Here is a 22,376-nt window from a genome sequence, read left to right as displayed (position 1 = left end):
TGAGAGAATTAAGGAAAGTAATGGTGGAAATGGTGCTGGTATTAAGGAGGATGGTGAGGGGGATGGAGAGAAGAGAAGAAGCCGGTCGTGAGCACGTGGGAGAGGAGGTTAGAAAGGAGAGAGAAGGTGTGAGAGAGGAGAGAGGAGAGGAAGGAGAAAGGAGAGAGAAGGAAGAGAGAAGAGGAAGAGAGGAGGTTAGGAAGGCAGAGGAGTCAAGGACAGGGAAAGGGAAGATGACAGAGGGGAGAAGGGAGACAAGAGAGAAGAGAGGGGAAGGAAGCGGAGTGGAAGAAGAAAGAAGAGAGAAGGATGCGAAGGTGGAGGAGCCGAGGATGGAGAAAGGGAAGACATCAGAGGGGAGGAAGGAGGCAAGAGAGAAGAAAGGAGACGGAGGGAGGGTGGAAGACAAGGAGAAGAGGAACAAGTGGAATGAGGGGGAGAAGGAAGGAAGAGGAACAGAAAAGAAGGAAGAAAAGGAGAAGGCACAGGAGAGAAGGGGGAAAGGAAAGAAACGGGAGGAGGGGAAGAGGATGAAAGAGGCAGGAGAGAGGGAGGGGGAGAGGGGGGTAGAGAAGGAAAGGGAAAGTGGAGGAGAGGAGAGTTCAGAGGACAGAGAGAGAGAAGAAGATTGGTGGAAGATGGTGGAAGAGGAACAGGAGGAGAGAAGGAAGAGGAAGAAGGCGGAGGAGGGAAGAGGAGGGGAGAAAGAAGAGGCTCTAGGGGGGGAGGGCAAGAGGACGGCCGGAGAGGATGCATGGAGGAAATTTGAAGAAAAGAGGGAAAGAGTGAGGAGGGAAAGAGATAGGAAGGAGTTAGAGAGAAAGGAAAGGGAGAGAGAGGTGGAGGCGGAGAAGAGGAGGGAAAGAAGGAGGAACATAGTGTGGAGAGGTGTAGGGGGGGACAGCACGGAGGAAAGGAAGAGGGTGATAGAGGGGATAGTGAAGAAGGAATTGGGGAGAAAGGTAGAGATTAGGGAAGTTAGGGAAAGGAGAGGGAGCGCGGGGATAGTTTTAATAGCGTGCATGAGGAGGGTGAGGGATAAGAAGGATCTGTTAGAAAGAGGATGGGAAATAAGGAGGAATTGGGGGGTAGGGGTAGATGAGGATTTGTCAATGGAGGAAAGGAGGGTAAGGTGGAAACTGGTGGAAAGGGCGAGGACGGAGAGGGCAAGGGGGAGGATAGTGGTTACGACTAATAGAAGGATCTGGATAGACGGAAAGGCTTGGGGATGGGATTTGTTGGGAGAGAAGTGGTATGAGGAGACAGAGGAGACAGAGGAGGAGAGTGATGGTTAGAGGGAAGGGGCGAGAGGGAAAAAGGCAGGAAATGGAGAGGGGGAAAGGAAGAGGAGGAAGGAGGTAAGAGTAGAGTCAAAAGGAGAGAATAGGGAGAGAGGGAAAAGAAAAAGGTAGGGAAAGGAGGAGAGAGGGCGGAAGGGAATGGAAGGAAGGGGAGGATAGGGGGGGGAGTCGATAACTGCTAGGTTTATAAGAACGATTATAAGAATTTTTGTCCTTTTGATTATCTGATTTTGCAGTTAGTCCCGAGGCAGGAGAGATAAAGGAAAGGAAAAGATGAAGAAGGAGAGGAACGGACGTGAGGAAAGAAGAGGGGCAGGGCGAAGGAAGCATAAGCAGGGGAAGGAGAGAAGAGAGACTGATGGATGGACAGAGAAAAGGCAAGGAAGGAAGCATGGGTGAAAGTAGAAGGGACAGGAGGGGGGAAAAGGGGGAAGGGAGGGAGAGTATGGAGGGGGAGGGTGCGTTGGATGGGAGGGGGATGGTAGATTGTAATGGTCGCACAAGGGCTAGGCCGGGGGGGTTTAAAGTATACGGTTGTAAGGGGTCGGGTACGCTCCCCGAAAAGCGCCATGGTGTAAGGGTTTGGGTACGTTCCCGGAAAAACGCTCTTTGAACCCTTAGGGGAAATAAAGTATCTATTACATACATACATGTATATACATTTATAAATATTATCACAATCATTTATGCTGTATTTTTAATTTCTAAACAGTTAATGTCTTAATCTATTTATTCAATTGTTGAATAAAGACCAAAAATATTTTATCTGTTTTTCGATCTCCGACCAGCGTGCTTCTATTTTGTATTCAACATTGGAAATGATTGAATTGTTCAGCTCCTTCTTTACGAATTTCTTTATCTAAAATGGATTATTTTAATAATTATCATCAAAAAGTGATTTCGTATTTAATAATTGCACTGTCACACATGCGGAGTATCATTATGAGAAGACAGAATTATAGAAAAATATTATATAAAATATATAACAATTATAGTGAAAAGTTAACTTTAAAATAAAAATTTAAAAAATGCAGAAATTTAATTTATTTAAAATTTACCTCATCCAACTGTCCCTTAGAATACGCATTGTTAATTATAACAATTAATGTCGCAATATCATTGACTTTTCTATGAAGAATAAAACAATATATTTATAATTCATTCGTACAATAAATCTTCACGTCTATGTGTAGTATCTTTATTAAATAAATCGTTACCTGTGTCTTATTATTTTGTAATTATTTAATAAACTTGTAAGCATGTACTTATTGTTAGTATTCCTTTCAAGAACAGAAAGAAAAATATTAGCATTTAAAGCGTAAGTTTGTTCCATCAGTTCAAACTGATGATCAGATGGATTAGATTCGAATAAAATTTGTGATAATTTTATTTCTAAATAATTAATTATAATTTTATAATTTTTACTGTAAACCAGACATTCTAAAATTGTATCATTCACTTCCATGTAATTATTAAAAACTTTATTCCGATCTGCCATTGCAATATGTCCACCTCTTCCATCCAGGCAAAATTCTACAAAAGAAAGTTCAGAAAAAAAGTAAAAAATTTCTAACGAAATTGTGTTAATAGTTTCTTTAATGTTCTATAAATAATTTTTGAAATAAATGATATCTAATTTCTCAAACATATACAAAATATAAAAAAATATCCTTATATAAAGAATCAAATATTATGAATATTATGAAAAGAATTACTTGTTTCTTTCAGGATTTGCTAAATGCCATTTCAAATGACTCCTAGATTTTTCCTCGCAAGGAAAATCACTTATAATACATTCCCACTTTGCGAGTTCTTGTTTTAAACATTTAGTATAATCGTTGATGTAACTTTCTTCATAAAAATTCCAGTAACTAAACCTAAATTTCTGCATAAAATCAAACCTTAGCACACCCTAAAATTTAATAAGTATCATTAAATTACTATAATTTAATAAGTATCATTAAATATTTAGTTTATTCATTATTTACAATGTAATGTTCGCGCAAATAAACATTTTTATTAGATAATTTTCTTTTATATTTCTTTAATATTTATGTGACTTCGTAGCTTCAATACCTAGATTACTAGGTTACACCTAGATTACAATACATAATAACTAGATTTACTAATTTCTTATTTGCGTGTGATTAATTAAAAATGTATATCAGCATGCGTTTCGCGAAACTATATCGTAGGATATGCGCGATAGATGTTTTAGCGGTGGGTATCGCATAGCAATGAAAAAACAAGAGTCAAGGCACACGCGATCAAGTTTTATGAGACATTCTGTATATATATTTTAGTCTATGTATATTAATGTATCGATGATTTTGATGTATGATCAGTTATTTTCTTATTTTAAATCTGTGGCATATCAAATATTGTAAGTATTTCAAACTTTAAATCAATTAATATTCTTTATAAAACAAGCATTTACAAGTGGATTATTATGTATCACATTATTAAGTGTCATATAATGTAACAAAATTATCTCTCAATTATAAGTCAATTTCTCTGCAAAATGTTTGTATATTTTTAACACAGTAAACATTTTAATACTACAGAAAAAAATTAATGTAAGAAAGATAATTCTTATACTGTGTTCTATAATTTCCTAAAAACTCATTATTAATTACATAATTGATCATCAATTAGCATGTAAATCCTAAAGTGTTATTATTATAGGAAAACAACTTTATGAAAAATTCAAATTTTATATAATGTGATTATATTAAATTTAAAGAAAAACATATGTAAGCGCCTTTTCAATTTATATTTCTGACTCTTGGTATAAAAAAAATAAATAATAATGTATAATTAATTTTTTGTTCAGCTTACTACATGTATCTATTTTCAAAAATTTCATTATATTATTCAAAGATAATTGGTGTAATGGATGATAATTTATAAAAAAAACTGTTATTATATATACAGGGTGAGCCATATTAATTAACGCACGCAATTATTTCGGAAACAAAGCATTTTAGAGAAAAATGTTTCAGACAAAAGTTTTATGGTTTCGAGGGGGCCATAAGATGGTATCATTGGTTTGACATTGAAGAGTTATTTGAAGGTCACGTGAAGGTCACTTCAATTTTTTTTAATGGAACACCCTATATATTTTTGCACATTCTTGTAGCTTATCTCGAGAGCTTTCCAAAACACTATAATTAAGTACCTTTTCGTTAAGTACTTTTTGAGTTATGAGGCTTGAAATAATTTCTTAATTTTACATAAACCGTAAAATATCTTGTAAAATATTCATTTTTCGATTATCTTACCTTAATACTTTTACGTACAAAATAATGAGAGGAATCAATTGGTGTAAAGAAAACACATAGTTGTTTTGAAGAAAAAATATGTAATTTGCAATTAACAATTCCATATTTTTTCTTCAAAACAACTATGTGTTTTCTTTACACCAATTGATTCCTCTCATTATTTTGTACGTAAAAGTATTAAGGTAAGATAATCGAAAAATGAATATTTTACAAGATATTTTACGGTTTATGTAAAATTAAGAAATTATTTCAAGCCTCATAACTCAAAAAGTACTTAACGAAAAGGTACTTAATTATAGTGTTTTGTAAAGCTCTTGAGATAAACTACAAGAATGTGCCAAAATATATAGGGTGTTCCATTTAAAAAAATTGAAGTGACCTTCACGTGACCTTCAAATGACTCTTCAGTGTCAAACCAATGATATCATCTTATGGCCCCCTCGAAACCATAAAACTTTTGTCTGAAACATTTTTCTCTAAAATGCTTTGTTTCCGAAATAATTGCGTGCGTTAATTAAAATGGCTCACCCTGTATATATATATATATATATATATATATATATACAGGGTGACCCATTTTAACTTAGGCAGCCAAATAACTCGAAAAATAAGCAAGATAGAGAAAAATGTTTTAGACAAAAGTTGTATGGTTTCGAGGGGGCCATAAGATGGTATCATTGGTTTGACCTTGAAGAGTCATTTGAAGGTCACGTGAAGGTCACTTCAATTTTTTTAAATGGAACATCCTATATATTTTTGTACATTCTTGTAGCTCATCTCGAGAGCTTTCCAAAACACTATAATTAAGTACATTTTCGTTAAGTACTTTTTGAGTTATGAGGCTTGAAATAATTTCTTAATTTTACATAAACCGTAAAATATCTTGTAAAATATTCATTTTTCGATTACCTTACCTTAATAGTTTTATGTACAAAATAATGAGAGGAATCAATTGGTGTAAAGAAAACACATAGTTGTTTCGAAGAAAAAATATGTAATTTGCAATTAACAATTCCATATTTTTTCTTAAAAACAACTATGTGTTTTCTTTACACCAATTGATTCCTCTCATTATTTTGTACATAAAAGTATTAAGGTAAGATAATCGAAAAATGAATATTTTACAAGATATTTTACGGTTTATGTAAAATTAAGAAATTATTTCAAGCATCATAACTCAAAAAGTACTTAACGGAAAGGTACTTAATTATAGTATTTTGGAAAGCTCTCGAAATAAGCTACAAGAATGTACAAAAATATATAGGGTATTCCATTTAAAAAAATTGAAGTGACCTTCACGTGACCTTCAAATGACTCTTCAAGGTCAAACCAATGATACCATCTTATGGCCCCCTCGAAACCATACAACTTTTGTCTAAAACATTTTTCTCTATCTTGCTTATTTTTCGAGTTATTTGGCTGCCTAAGTTAAAATGGGTCACCCTGTATATATATATATACAGGGTGTTTCATTTTAATCCGACCAGTCGAATATCTCGAAAACCAAGCCCAGGAGAGAAAAATATTTCAGACAAAAGTTGTTTGGTTTCGAGGGGGCCATAAGATGGTGACAATGATTTGACCTTGAACAGTCATTTGAAGGTCACATAAAGGTCACCTTAAATTTCTTAAATGGAATACCCTATATATTTTTGCACATTCTTGTAGCTGACATCGAGAGCTTTCCAAAACACTATAATTAAGTACCTTTTCGTTAAGTACTTTTTGAGTTATGAGGCTTGAAATAATTTCTTAATTTTACATAAACCGTAAAATATCTTGTAAAATATTCATTTTTCGATTATCTTACCTTAATACTTTTACGTACAAAATAATGAGAGGAATCAATTGGTGTAAAGAAAACACATAGTTGTTTTGAAGAAAAAATATGTAATTTGCAATTAACAATTTCATATTTTTTCTTAAAAACAACTATGTATTTTCTTTACACCAATTGATTCCTCTCATTATTTTGTACGTAAAAGTATTAAGGTAAGATAATCGAAAAATGAATATTTTACAAGATATTTTACGGTTTATGTAAAATTAAGAAATTATTTCAAGCCTCATAACTCAAAAAGTACTTAACGAAAAGGTACTTAATTATAGTGTTTTGGAAAGCTCTCGATGTCAGCTACAAGAATGTGCAAAAATATATAGGGTATTCCATTTAAGAAATTTAATGTGACCTTTATGTGACCTTCAAATGACTGTTCAAGGTCAAATCATTGTCACCATTTTATGGCCCCCTCGAAACCAAACAACTTTTGTCTGAAATATTTTTCTCTCCCGGGCTTGGTTTTCGAGATATTCGACTGGTCGGATTAAAATGAAACACCCTGTATATATATATATATATATATATATATATATATATATATATATATTGTGACCGTTAATTTATTAAGGGCTAATGACATTAAATGACCGGTGATAATGGCCCACGGCACACCTTCGGCGCGATCTTCTAATATAAAAGAAAAGTGTTTCTTCTCCAAAGTAAAATATATGGGCGCCAGGTGCGGGAATCCGCACCACTCTAATAAAATTTAACGTATCGGCAGTACACACGAAAAAAATGCAAAGCTCTCAGAAAAACCGCGACGGACGCTCGGCTAGCCCCGTCTCGAAATTGGTAGAGGGGCGGTCCGTTTTAATAATTCACAAGGAAGGATCGAGAATACAAGGTGGCTGCAAATAAAACAATATTTTAGTAACAAGAATTAATATATTTAACATATGAATAAATTTCAACGGCGGACAGACTCGCGTAGATGTAGAACGATTTTATAATATTGATTATCAGATTATTAGCCGGCAGCGACGGGCCGGCATTCGAGCGCGATCACCGCAGTATCACGTGTCACGCGACAGGAAGAAAGCGTAAAAGAAAAGTCCCGGAATTCCGCGCTAAACGAAACTTGTTAGAGTTTCGGCAGCTACGAATTCCCAAATAATTTTTAATAATGAACACCGCGGTTTTGGCTCCTTTAATGACATCCGTCTGTAGCAAATAAAATAATTAATTACAATAGTAGATCTACTCGCCACACGCACAGTTAACAGAATCGATTATAGATGCGAGTCGATTATTCAGATCTACTGCTTTAACGAAAGAATTGAGCGACTACTAACGTATCTAACATAGACGGTTGAATCTAGACATGAAAAATTATAAATAACAATAAAGTATCAAACGATTTGAGCCTCGGAAATATGCGAGCCGACGCCGCGACGTAGTTGCCGGTTATCGAGTATCGCAATCGCCTTTGTGCGTGAGCTCGGTTACAGTACTTTTAACAGACAAAGTTTTACAGCTAACAGTAATAATTGTACAAATAAACATTTACAGTGACTGTCGGCGCGCAACTGGGAGAGAGGGCACTTAATTTTACGAAAGCTCGAACAAAGTCTTTCGGCCGGCCGTCGTACTCTAAGACGTAAATATCGAGAACGCAGAAAAGGAATTTCACAATAAATTTAATGACGGCAGCTATATGGCACCGACATTGTTCGAGCTAATTCTACCTGAATTATTTAACAAAGACGGCCAGATGGGGTCGACGCTTGTCTCACCGGTGACTCCTTGCGGTTCTCCGTGCTCTCGGCATCCACGTGTCGGATCGATAATTTTGGGCCGTCGTTCCCTTCGTCGGTCCGCCGAACAGTGGCGAGCGGAAGGCCCGTCGGAATCACGCTAGCAAATTAATGCGTAACTAGGCCACCTGTGGCGCTTCCGCAACCCTCAGGATCGTCGTGGCCCATTTAATCCTGCGGCTTTCAGGGCTGTACATGTGCTTGTCGCACCCCGTTTCCTCTTTTATTTTCCATAATTCCTCTCGTCGAGGCCCGTCAGGAGGGATACTTTCGGCAGCCACTCGCCGTTATTTAGAATGTTCTTCTTTAGCGCTGTTCCGGCCGAGATGACTCCGACTCGGGGTCTCAGTGTCAGTTTTCGTCCGCTGGTTGGCCTTCCCCTCAATTGTTCCCCGTACCTGCTGGGCATGTTTACAGGGGCGGCAGCGGTAGTCTTAAGTGGACTTTATTATTGACGCAATTAAATAATAATACTTAGCTTGGCGTGTTCCTTTTAGTCGGCGCCTCCGCTCGCCCGTTTCCTTGTATCCTGTACTTCTTCCTCAATTTTGAGCCACCGGATGAGATCCCGTCAGCGTTTCCCATCGTGCCCGCTCTTAAGCCTAATCTTAACGCTAACAAATAAATTTGTACGCACGGGAGGCGAGTATAATCTCGCCTCCAATAGCCGCTCTCTCCCTAAATTAGGGGAGAACGAGGGCCCAAATTCATTCTCGGTCGGATCTCGCGATCCTTGTGACGGACCGCCAAGTGTCACGTCACAATATATATATATATATATATATATATATATATATATATATATATATATATATATATACAGGGTGTCAGGGAAATTTTTGCCCACACGAAGTAAGGAGGTAGATTGGTTCAAATTAAGAAGGAAGGACTTGTACTGTTTTGTGATATTCGCAATAATTAACGAAAAATTAAATAAAGAATATCGGCCAATCTGCGTGAGTAGAAGCGCGCGGCGACGAGAGTCGTCCCACTGTAATCTTATATTAGGCGTGCGGCGAAGCAATGGGCGGATTGATCTCCGAGACATGATGGTGGCGTGCGATATATCGCAATATCGCGCCGAAAAATGACCCGTCCTTTTAGTGGCGAGAAAATAATGCGCTATCATTTCCACACCACCTTGCGGTAGATAGCATGGTGCGCTTTTTTTATAGTGGTTTCCCTCATAGGCCTATTCCACTCTCAATTTAAATATTTGTGAAAATTGTTCAAAATGCCGTACGCTGAATGTATCGTAAATGTAAAAAATTGATGATGACAGTACCTTCACAAAAATTGATCCGTTGTTGAAAATCCCTCGATAAAATGTGTTGCACACGTTGGTAATAATACGAGCGTAATAATCCATTACACGTAAAGCGTGATGTACCGCGTATCGCGAAAAACCAAATTCATGTGCCACACGACGCACGCTAGTTCCAGGATTTTCATAAAATGCTTCAAGAATCCTTTCTTCATCTCGTACACGAAGACGCACTGCTGGACCGGTTATCCCGATATTATGCACGATACCCAGTTTCACATAATTATTGCACAACTCGTAAAACTGTACGTTCACTTGGCTTTCGTGCACGCCCGGAAAATCATTCCACGTAAATTACGACCGCGCGATAAGTATTTTCTCCCGCTAGCCCGTATGCCACAATCATATCCGTATATTCCTGCAGAGTACACTTAATTTTCACTATTAATTTACTACGCGAACACAAGATTTTTACTAAAACCGTCTGAGCTCTCGCAGGCTGTTGCCAGAGTGCATACGCCAGCAGCACGCAACTACAGTTGAGCGGACATGCGAGTAAGCGTACGTGTGAGCTCGGCGCCTGCGCATTATGATTACACTCACATGTCCGCTCAGCTGTAGTTGCATGCTGCTGGCGTATGCACTCTGGCAACAGCCTGCGAGAGCTCAGACGGTTTTAGTAAAAATCTTGTGTTCGCGTAGTAAATTAATAGTGAAAATTAAGTGTACTCTGCAGGAATATACGGATATGATTGTGGCATACGGGCTAGCGGGAGAAAATACTTATCGCGCGGTCGTAATTTACGTGGAATGATTTTCCGGGCGTGCACGAAAGCCAAGTGAACGTACAGTTTTACGAGTTGTGCAATAATTATGTGAAACTGGGTATCGTGCATAATATCGGGATAACCGGCCCAGCAGTGCGTCTTCGTGTACGAGATGAAGAAAGGATTCTTGAAGCATTTTATGAAAATCCTGGAACTAGCGTGCGTCGTGTGGCACATGAATTTGGTTTTTCGCGATACGCGGTACATCACGCTTTACGTGTAACGGATTATTACGCTCGTATTATTATCAACGTGTGTAACACATTTTATCGAGGGATTTTCAACCACGGATCAATTTTTGTGAAGGTACTGTCATCATCAATTTTTTACATTTACGATACATTCAGCGTACAGTAACGGCATTTTGAACAATTTTCACAAATATTTAAATTGAGAGTGGAATAGGCCTATGGGGGAAACCACTATAAAAAAAGCGCACCATGCTATCTACCGCAAGGTGGTGTGGAAATGATAGCGCATCATTTTCTCGCCACTAAAAGGACGGGTCATTTTTCGGCGTGGTATTGCGATATATCGCACGCCACCATCATGTCTCGGAGAGCGATCCGCCCATCGCTTCGCCGCGCGCCTAGTATAAGATTACAGTGGGACGACTCTCGTCGCCGCGCGCTTCTACTCACGCAGATTGGCCGATATTCTTTATTTAATTTTTCGTTAATTATTGCGAATATCACAAAACAGTACAAGTCCTTCCTTCTTAATTTGAGCCAATCTACCTCCTTACTTCGTGTGGGTCAAAATTTCCCTGACACCCTGTATAATTATAAGAATTCCGAATTTTTACTACATATAAGTCTCTGTTTTTGTTAAAATAATGTTTTATAATCAGTAAAATAATTATATATTTTTTAGAATTTTCTATCGCATATCATACAATTGGGAGAATGGACAAAATGATATGATACAATATGATCTCGATGGAAAAAATGAGCAAATTGTTCAGATAAATTCATCCTTCTGCCTATTTCATTACATAATGTTTTTTAACGATATGATAATTGATAACATGAACAATGAAGAGCCGTTAATTTACTGGTTAAGTTATGATCGCATAATTGTGACAAACATTAACGTTTCTATGTGCAATATGATTTTAGACAGGAGAAACATAAGTGATAAGATCCTATTCCATTATATGACGATTGACAAAACAAACATTTACATTTTAGCAATTGATTCGTTTCGATATAATTTCTACGTTTTGAAAAAGAAATATGCAAATCTCAAGAGCGTAAATGCAGCCGAATATGTTGAAATGATAAGCTCAGTTGAAAATCAATCTTTTTTTAAAATTTACGCTTTTGATAAATCTTCACAACCATATCCTCCAATGAGATGTCTGACACCTGAGGAAAAAGTTTATAATTTTGAGAATGTGAATGCAACGGCAAATAGCATCATTGTAAATCTTCCGAAGCCGGTTGTAAAGAGTAAATGCAAAAAATATAATTTACCAACTACTATATATACTATCTCAGTAAGCCATTGTGTAGACGACAATCTTAATAAGATTGGAGAATTCAATGTGCAGACGTTCGAGCGATATTACGAGATTCAGAACTTAACACCATTTACAGAGTACAAGTTGAAGTTTACTTTAAGCAATTTTTACTTTGATCAATTATCAATAAATCCACTCGACTCGAATGTGATACCAATAAAAACTGATTCGGGCAAGCTTAATGCATCGGGAAAACTTAAGTGTTCAAGCTCTGACGCCTACTATAGCAGTAATTCATTGGATGCCATCCAAGAAATTGAACTGCGTGGCCGTGATCTACGAAGTGCATTGGAAGTCAGTTACATTAGTGAACGACACGCAAAAGAGCGAATATTTTATCAATATGCCGAAACGTATGACAGACGGACGATTTTTCACAAAGTTAAACTTGTCGCTACCAGTACAAGATTACTTGATATACGTGCGTGTGTATCCAGTTAATTTCAGCGTTTTCTACAACTTGAGTTTTAACAAGATCGTTCACATATATTCAAAACCAAACAATATTACTTTGAACGACGTCAACATAAATAGCATGAACATTTCATGGATCCCAAATATCAATTCAACGGTTTTTTCTGCACTAGAGTATAAAGATGTTGCGACAGAAAAGTGGCAAACAACGGATTATATTAAAATGAATTATAACAAGGAAGTAATGTACTACATCAAAAATTTACAGCCGGGAACTTTATACCAGTTTCGCTTAATATTGAAATATCTCGAATATGAGGAAATTTTCATATGGCCAGATGATGAAAGATTAATTTTTTTAACACTTGGTAAGCAAATGAAGATACCCATACGGCACAAAAAGGTTGCAGATGTATAATGAAGATGTAATTTCATTGAAACATTGCAATATTGCAAATCAATTGCAAAACTCAGCTGAATCATTGTTACAAGATTGTGACAACGTTAAAATGTCAATTTTTTGTAATTTTTGCAATGAAACGTTATAGCAACATTGCAGTGTAATAAATTTGAAATGCAATCATTTAATAATATTACTTAGAATATTTTTATTTCTAACGGATGAATAGGTATCTCGGAAGCATGTGAAAGCAATAGAAGCATAATTAAATTTAAAAGCTTGATATAAATAGAAATTTGTAACGATTTCATATATCTAAGATAATATACAATTATATTTAAGCATAATCATATAACTTAAAATATTATATTTTTGACACAATGTTATTTTAAACTTTTTATTTATATGGATCACTTCTCTTTATTTTAGACGTTTTATACTTCTATATAATGAGAGTACAAATATTAATATAAACATTAATTAGAATTAATTATATATTTATTACTAATTATACTTCCATTTAAAAGTTCTAAGAATCCGTTACAATCACATATATTTGCATGTGAAAAATACTTAAAAATGCACAAAAATATACAAATAAAAGGTATAATGATAGATAAAATATTAAATATTACTAATATAGTAATAAAATATATTATCTTTGAAAATCTTTTATCATATTATACATGAGTGTATTGAAAGTATATCATAAAATACATTGTAACAATGATATAAAATGTTATTTATATCTTTTAATAGAAAAAACAGTACTGCTTATCTTTAACTTAGAATTATATTAATCCATTGATATTATATTTGTGTCATTAATTTATTTGACTTTACCTACAAAAAATTAAAAATTGTCGCATATATACAAATATAAAAAAATATATTATTACATTATCTTTATAGATAAATTAAAGAGTGTTATAGTTTTCCAATGTTTTCAAAATATAAATATCATATTGCTAATATATAATTCATACTTTGTTAATTTATATTTCTACAATGTTTGCGTAATGTTGCATTGCAATTTGTAATATTGCAATACTGTTGCAAAGTAGTTGTAATATTCTGTACTGCATAGATATTGTAATATTATGTGCTGATTTTTTTAGATATGAATAGGTCTAAACTTTAAAAAAAATTAAATTTTTTAAATAAAGTTACAAGTAAAAATAAATTTGTAAAAACATACACACACGAAGATATTAAAATTATATTTTTGCTTAATATAGATATTTCGGACACTCCTGGAATAATAGCGAAAAAATATTACTTATTATTGATGTCAGGTTTTATCGTTATAGTTATTATAATCTGCCTCTGCTACTTTTATTGTTGTAAGTATATTTGATGTAGGTATCAACTTTTGAATTGTAGATTATACATATATGTATATCTGATATAATATCTAAAAATTTACTGAAAATAGTAATTTACTTATATAAAACTAAACGAATAAATTTACTAAAAAATGAAAAATTTTATAATACATATTATTACATAATTAAGTCGAAATTTTATAACAGTGTAACGTCAACGCAGAGGTGATAATGAAGAAATTTTGTATTCAACAATGACCGACATAGAATTGGAGATTCTACATGAAGAACCTTGCCGATACACTCAATTCAATACGATTTACAATCCTATGTTATATTATAAACCGGATGAATGTGCGATAACTAAAATCGCACGTAAACAAATTATATTTACAAAACTTTTTGGTAGCGGCGCATTCGGAATGGTAAAAATTAATTTTTTCAAGCAATGTTTCAAATTAATTTCTGGATCAACAAAACAGATATGTATTTGCTAATAAAGATATAAATTACATGAATTTTTATAATAGATTATAAGTAATATAAAATTTAGATGAGACAACAAACATGCACTTTATTATATATTTTTCGTTGAATTATTTAATATAAAGTAAAATATAATATTACTTGACATTAAACTATATACATTTTCTAATGAAGTACGAATGTAAATTTGTGTGAAATATTTCGCAGGTGTTTCAAGGAAAGGTGAGGAACTTAGAAAGATCGGGCACAGAGATATTCATTGCAATAAAAACGCTTCGGAAAGGTGCTTCTTCCCATGAGAAAAAGAAATTGTTAAAGGAAGCCGAGCTTATGAATCATTTTCGACACGAACATATATTAAGATTGTTGGGCGTTTGTTTAGATGGGATTTCTCCGTTTCTAGTGTTGGAATTAATGGAAACTGGTGATCTGTTAAAATATTTGAGAGATTGTCGAAATTTGGAAGCGTCAGATTCGCACGCTCTGCGTTTGCAGGATTTGTTCGCCATGTGCGAAGATGTTGCGCGAGGTTGTTGCTACTTGGAAGAATTGCGTTTCGTGCATAGAGATCTAGCGTGTCGCAATTGTTTAGTATCTTCGAGAAATCGAGAGAATCGTGTCATCAAAATTGGAGATTTTGGATTAGCTAGAGGTATCTACAAGGATGATTATTATCGCATGGTAAATACGATTATTAAAAAAATTAGTAATTAAAAAATGAATTCTTTTGAAAATACTTTCCATTTTTTTATCATAATAGTATCGTACATTGTTTCTTTAAGTAATATAGAATATAAATAGTTTTTATTTATATATAGCAAGAGATAAATGAACGTTTTTCATTTTGCACATATTGTAAAAATGAACAACTTGAACCAGAAAATTAAATTTTTTTAAAAATCATGTTTTAGAGAGGAGAAGATTTGCTTTCTGTTCGCTGGATGGCACCCGAATCTTTGATGCTCAATATATTTACTTCTCAAAGCGATGTTTGGTCATTTGGAGTTTTAATGTGGGAAATTACATCGTTGGGTGAGCAACCTTATATTGCCAAGGTTAATGAAGAAGTGATAAATTATGTACGTGCTGGAGGCAGGTTGCCGATGACTCTTAACTGTCCGTCAGCATTGTACCAGTTGATACTACGTTGCTGGAGTACAGCGGATGCTAGACCAAATTTCAAATTTTGTCTGAAAAATATTATAGCATTAAGAAAGAACATAGAAGATGCCTTACTGAGTCCAGTCGATACTATTTAGCCGATATAATTAAATTAATGTTTATCTTCTTTTCCGAACGATTCGATAAATTTTAATGTAGGAAAAATATATAGATGTGAAATATTTTAAATGTCTCTTCTTTTATATAAAATATAAAGAATTCACATGTACCATTCTAATATAGCCATTATTTATATATTTTTATTATAATTTTCGTATCAGCATAATATTTTTAAGCTTAATGTGCTTTATATAATTAAATTATAAAATTTAATATAATTACAAAATAGTATTATTATTAATAAGTAGGTTGTATGCACACAGTCTTTTAGTTTCAAATAATTTCCAATCACTATGTATTTCTATTCAATATATTTTCTTCTTCGAGTTCTTGGATTATTATATGGTTTATTGTATTCCTTTGTGTTAACATCATAAAAATTATCATCACTTGTCATGCTTATTCCTTCCTATGAAGTTCATCGGAATATTTAAATCACTCAGATTTAAGATATATTCAAATCACTGTAATTGCCTTTTATCTGTTTTCTCGATTACTATTTTATTTCATTTTATTCAAAAGTATTAATGTAATTAATATAACATATATATATATATATATATATATATATATATATGTATATAATTTTGGTATCTCTCTTAGTCTGACTCTTCCCCTTCGACCTGTCCGGCATGGGTAACCTTACCAGTAACTACGGCCGATTTTCATAATTCACTCTTATATTTAAGATCGTCTTAACTAAGTTGGAAATTTAAGATAAAACTCAAAGCACCATCCAAGTACTAAGCCCTCCCGTCGCGACAAGGTGTACCCCCCCCCCCCCCCCCACACACACATGGAAGGGTTACATTATATATAATTTTTTATATACATAGTGTCCCACCCGTACACCTCTTTTAAAATGAAAATAAATGGCTTTTGTCAAAAATCGCGAACAATTTTTAAGTAAATCGGGTACGCTATATCAAATGGTGATATTTTTAACTTTTGATTCCGACCGGAAATACGTTATCCGGATCGAAAGTTGAATTTTTTTAGGGGAACATGGTACTTTTTATTACAGATTCGAATTGTACGTGAAAAATAAGAAACTTTTGTATCAAACATTTTTTCTGGAAGTGCCTCTGTCAATCTTAAAATTGATCTTGAAAGTAACTGTGATGAACTTTCAATAATTAATATTTCTATTATTATTACAAAAATCGTTACATGGAATAGGATTTCTTTATTTAATTTACTGCGCTCTACCTCCTCACAAGTGCGTGAGTTCATGCTCAGGGACACCCTGTATAATATAATATATATAATTTGGAATTTATTTTGTAATATAGTATATAAATTTAAATTCGCATAACAGGACCGTAAAACAAAATCATTAGCGCGGTACTGTTTATGTCGCCAAAGTCGGATATTATGTTATTGTTAATTGATTGTTGAAATATCTTAACATATTAGTGTATCTCACATATTTAATGTATTAATGTATCGTAAGATTGAAAGATTAAAATAATTACATGTCGTGATACATAACTATTGTTTAATTAACAAAAATTGCTGATTAAGAAAATTTACAGCATTGGAAATATATTTGATTCTAATATTTTTAAAGAAATATTATTATAATAAGCATCAATGTGATCGAAAGATCATAACATAATTAATTCTCTTATCCCCTTTTATATATCCCCTGTTTTAATTTTTATTCGCAGTAATGAATGATTGTGATTCGATATAAATATTTATCGTTGCGGAACAGTTTTATGTCGTTTATCAAAAGTTGATTAATTTTTAATTATTAATAATTATAGCAAATTATGTTTCGATACTTATCGTAATCGTGCTTAGAAAAAAAATTTGATAATATGCGAAACTTTTCGCAACACTACTTCATTGCTCGAGTGTCACCGTGTGAATGATGACAAAGCCCTAACATAGCGCGCTACTGTTTACATTTTATATTGCCAAAGTCGAACACCGTGTTATCGATAATTCGTTACCGAAATATTATATATGCTATGACATGTATGTATATGCGAAATATTAAATTATGAAAATATTTTAATTTATAAGATTGATTAACGATTTTACTTATTAAACGATTAACGTTTAAATTAGGAGTCTTTTGTAATGTTAATTATTTGGACCTACAATTCGATTGTTTTATTGCGCGTTTTCAATCTAAATTATATTTAGATTTTATAGAAATAAAGCGACAAAGCGCATTATGGCGAAATATATTTAATTCTAAATATCATTAAAGAAATAATTATTGTCCGTAAAGATCGCAATGAAACAATAATTTATTATTTTAAAAAATTAAAAAGAAAATGGCATAAGAGCCACAACGCGCGGTAGTTGGAGCGCAGAGAAGCAACAACACTTCTTTCTTTTTTCAATATTAGTTTATTAAGAAACACATTATAATAACAAATATGTTATGTTGTGTATATGTTATCATTGAGTCAACTGCGCATGTCCTTGGTTGAGTCCATGTTTACGTTCTGACAATTAGGACATATTTATACAGTTCGTCATCGAATCTCGAATCGACATGAGGCGCACAGCGGCATACTATATTATTAATTGTAAAAAGCGCGGAATGGTGAGCCATGCTTCTAACTATTAATTTAAGCAAAAAAAGCTCATTCACGTGTAATATCTTTCGGTATTTATTTTATTATTTTTACTCGATTTGTTAGATCTGCTGTGACGTCGCATAGCATAACTATAGTATATTTAATTGACTGTTTGAAGCAGAGCGCTTACTAGACCTCCGCGGGATGCAATTTAGCATCACCTACGCGTCGAGAATAAATTCGTTTAATGTAACGCGTCACTATCTGTAATATACAGGGTGTTCCTAAAAGGTCTCGTCAAATTTTAACCATAGACACTACGTATCAAAACAAAGCAAAATGTCCATATAAACATGGGTCCGGAAATGCCCCCCTTCTGAGATAACACAGGGTGAAGTCACGTATCTTCATAGGCCTATTTTGCTCAATCACTGTAGTAATGATTTGCATCAGATAAGATGTTCAAAGTGGCCACCATGAGCAGCAATGCACGCTCCACAGCGTCGCACCATAGATTGTCGAATATGTTCGAGAATTCCGGGAGTACCCCGAATTGTGTTACACCCATCAACAATACGATCGTTTACTACTGTACGTATTACGTTAAATACGTGCTCATCTATTGCTACTCATGGTGGCCACTTTGAACATCTTATCTGATGCAAATCATTACTACAGTGATTGAGCCAAATAGGCTTATGAAGATATGTGACTTCACCCTGTGTTATCTCAGAAGGGGGGCATTTCCGGATCTATGTTTACATGGACATTTTGCTTTGATTTGATACATAGCATCTATGGTTAAAGTTTGATGAGACCTTTTAGGAACACCCTGTATATACAAACTTATTCTGTAATTTATAGACCGAATCTTTATGGTCATATTTTATAAATTTTACATAATATTGAGATAATGATATTTTCTCAAGTTTTTTGCTCTTTGCAATATCTTGTAGTCCCTAACGCATTTCAAATCTATTATAATAGAATATTATCTCTATTTACTTTTTTATTACATTAAATATTGGAATAATTAAATTAAGAGAATTTAGATTTTTCTTTCTACTTTTCAATATTTCTTTCTACTTCTCGATATTTTATTTTATTCTCCTTTTGTCGTAATTAATTTTTGGAAACCTTTGTTACTGTTTGTCGCCAACAAGAAATACTATTGCGATTTTGTTGCCCATATTTACATAATGAATAGTCGAGTTGTCCTATATGTGGTGCGCAGTCTGAAATTATTTCCATTTTTATTGGTCACCGAGTGACGCCTGTTAGTAACAAAAAGAATTAATGTTACTCGATTCACATTTCCATTCGTTTAACGTGGCTATACGTTACCAGTTTAATTGCTAAATAATCAATAGCATACATATAAATTGTTCACTATAATAACAACGCCAAATAAAAACCAAAAAAAGTTATAATTTATTGTAGATCAATCATGAAATGATTGCAAACGAGGAAGGCAGCAATTATCGATAATAAACATAATTTTATAAATTTTTTTAATAAACGTATTTTTATTAAAAATGTAATTTTATTAATAAATGTAATTTTATTTCGCTGCATTTCATCTGGAATGTTCATCTTTAATGCTCCGATTTCTTCTGTAAAACTTCGATATTCGCCAAAGGCAAAGCTACACCGGAACGCGATTATCACGCTTACCTGCCGAAGAAGTTCTTCTCGACTTAAAAATGTAATGCATAGCACTTGTGACTGAAATTTTTCGAATAGCACAAAGCCGTTCGTCCACAAGCGGGATAATCTTGCTCCCATTCTCATCGAATAAGTTTGAGACGTAATCTATAGATTTTATACGAAATCAAGAGATGTATTTATTGCACATGCATTCATATCAAATGGATTGTAAAAAGCAATCATATGAAAAGAATATTCATACGTATTCTGTCGCTCTCTGTAATTCATTTTTAACAAAAATTTATAACATAAGTCTTTTATCGTTTTATAATACTCACTAAGAAGAAAGATTATTAAATATGTTTCTTAAGAATGACATAAAAATATTTCAGACAATTTCAATAAACTAGAGATTGATAAAAAATAATTGCACCGAGTGTTTTACTTAATAATATTTTGATAACAGTTTTCTAAATTCATCATCTAAAATAACTTAGAGAGATCGTAATACATAAAACTTTCTCGTTCATTTGACACGAATGGCATTAACCCGTGAAATTTCAATAGTATCCGGCGACAGCAATAACACATATGACATCATCTTACATAAATTACCATAGATTAGAGACGATCATAGACGCATTATATTCTCGCTGTCTCGATGAATTTCCAACATCGCATATGTCATTCGAGCATTCATATTCAGTGAACCGTCGATCGACGGGTAGACAAAATAATTTAGTTGGTGTACACAATCGATCGATATAACCGTGGTCACGATCAGGTTTGGCGGACCAGATGAACCTCGATTCTCTCTAACGTTGAATAACCATAAAAGAGAAACGATAAATAAGTGATTATCTTGTTCTATTTGCCGCTTTGCTGGCAAACTAACGCAAAATTTCGCAGCTTGAATTTTATCGCCCAGGTGTGTTTTAATACCGGTTTATTCTCTATAGGTCTATAAAATATTCCTCTCATATTTATGAGTGTCTACTAAAAAATTGATCGCGTATGATAAATCTTTAAATTATTACTAATTGGAAACGTGAGAAAATGAAAATGCTATATGGGAAAATATTGAAAATGTGAATAATTACATTAATACATCAATTTGCGTAGGTAAAAAACGTGATTATATTAATATGTTAGCATCCATCATTTATTAATTATACATTATTTACTGTAAATGCAAATGCAACACGAAATATTTAATTTAATTTCATTAATTTTATTTCTCCTTTTCGTAATACGTATTGTTTTAATATTTTTATTATGTGCCTCATTTATGATACATTTCGCTTTGCAAAGACCTCTTCAAAGACCTCTTTCCTATATCCTGCAGATAAAAGAGCAAGATCTTATTTATTCGAATACTTTTTCCTAATTGCCTTTTCAAACTGCGTAATGATGCTCTATTATAAAAGAAGAACATTTTAGAAGCATAGTATAAATTGTGCTGTTCAACTTTTTGTGTTCAACAGAAGGTTAGATATCCCTCTGGGTTAATTGCCCAGATGACTCACGTTTTAGATGGCTGTTAAAAATTTGACGCGAAATAATTACTGCTCAATATTTCATCTGCAACGTTTAATTAACGCCGTTAACTAACTATAAACACATCGATCGTTCCATTTTTTAAATGTTGCGATAATGGTTTTCGATTTTGCGCGATTCTGCGTAAAATGGAACGGTACATTGAATTTCTACTTGCAATTTTTATCTCGCGTACTTCATGTATTTTTTAATGGCAAAGTATCAGTGATTGCTGACACATTTATCGCACTTTTATTCTCCTTTAATACCCGTTCTCTCGAAAAGGCGATATAGCAGAGTGACGTGAACAATGCACGGCGTTTCGAAGAGACGCTCATAAATCGCTATTTCTATGAGCTGCCTTTTTATAGGCGGCGTAAAATATCTGGAAAATAATGCGGTTGATCCTTTGATTTCTATTGGAGCATACACACATCTCAGCGCTGTATTGTATTTTGGAGAATTACATCTCGTATAATAATCGTGTTAGACAGAGTTAATTACTTGAGAAGTTAAAGTAAGGAGCTTGAACGAGACTTTTCCGAACGTCCTGCTATCGATTTGTCGAGCGCAGTGGCGGTTTCGAAGCAATTTTATCGTTCGTCCACGAGATAAACGATTAGATGACCACATCTTAACGCCAGGCTCATCCAATCCTTACAGTGGTGGACTGCGCGGTGAGCGAATGGAGTCCGTGGAGTCCATGTGATAACGGATGCGAAAGTGGCACTCAAAGATGCAGCCGGGTGATCGAGATCTCGGAGAAAAACGGCGGAAAGCACTGTCCTCGTCTGGACCAAGTCAGGACTTGCCGCAGCTTCCAGACATGTCACGCCGGAATTCGCTCGCAATCGCACGCTAAAAGTGAGTCCGTTTCCAGCAAATGAAATGAACCGGCGAATGAGTCGCATTTCAATTTAAGGGGAGTTTTTGAAACGATAAAAATTAATCTTGATTT

At 34.0% G+C, this 22,376-nt stretch overlaps 2 protein-coding genes and 1 long non-coding RNA gene across 3 annotated transcripts in view; all 3 read left to right on the top strand.

Annotated features, from left to right (window-relative positions):
* The window catches only part of LOC145961072 (uncharacterized), a 64,776-nt gene that overhangs the window by 133 nt on the left and 42,267 nt on the right, over window positions 1–22,376 (top strand). The window contains exon 2 of the long non-coding RNA XR_014435554.1: window positions 50–785. This is a non-coding gene — a long non-coding RNA (uncharacterized LOC145961072). The remainder of the gene's footprint in view (window positions 1–49; window positions 786–22,376) is intronic.
* Window positions 13,998–16,176, top strand: LOC145960307 (proto-oncogene tyrosine-protein kinase ROS-like). Its single transcript, XM_083079665.1, has 3 exons — window positions 13,998–14,356; window positions 14,625–15,098; window positions 15,329–16,176. The coding sequence occupies exons 1-3, from the start codon at window positions 14,186–14,188 to the stop codon at window positions 15,674–15,676; spliced, it is 993 nt and encodes a 330-aa protein (XP_082935791.1). The 5' UTR covers window positions 13,998–14,185; the 3' UTR covers window positions 15,677–16,176.
* LOC145960822 (somatomedin-B and thrombospondin type-1 domain-containing protein-like) overlaps window positions 18,694–22,376 on the top strand; it is a 28,503-nt gene continuing 24,820 nt past the window's right edge. Inside the window, exons 1-2 of the mRNA XM_083080520.1 lie at window positions 18,694–18,826; window positions 22,082–22,282. Coding sequence (XP_082936646.1) covers window positions 18,694–18,826; window positions 22,082–22,282 — 334 coding nt within the window. The remainder of the gene's footprint in view (window positions 18,827–22,081; window positions 22,283–22,376) is intronic.

Source organism: Camponotus vicinus, unplaced genomic scaffold (genome assembly GCF_025532165.1).
Source record: "Camponotus vicinus isolate PSW18456_S1 unplaced genomic scaffold, iyCamVici1.0 SCAF_10, whole genome shotgun sequence".
NCBI lineage: Eukaryota > Metazoa > Arthropoda > Insecta > Hymenoptera > Formicidae > Camponotus > Camponotus vicinus.
This window is presented reverse-complemented; position numbering and strand designations above follow the sequence as displayed.

What these genes read in the sequence shown, in the direction of transcription:
- LOC145960307 (XM_083079665.1), top strand. Translation starts at nt 14,186, where the DNA reads ATGACCGACATAGAATTGGAGATTCTACATGAAGAACCTTGCCGATAC. An exon ending in GTAGCGGCGCATTCGGAATG is followed by an intron (nt 14,357 to 14,624) that starts GTAAAAATTAAT and finishes AATATTTCGCAG; the next exon opens with GTGTTTCAAGGAAAGGTGAG. An exon ending in AGGATGATTATTATCGCATG is followed by an intron (nt 15,099 to 15,328) that starts GTAAATACGATT and finishes ATCATGTTTTAG; the next exon opens with AGAGGAGAAGATTTGCTTTC.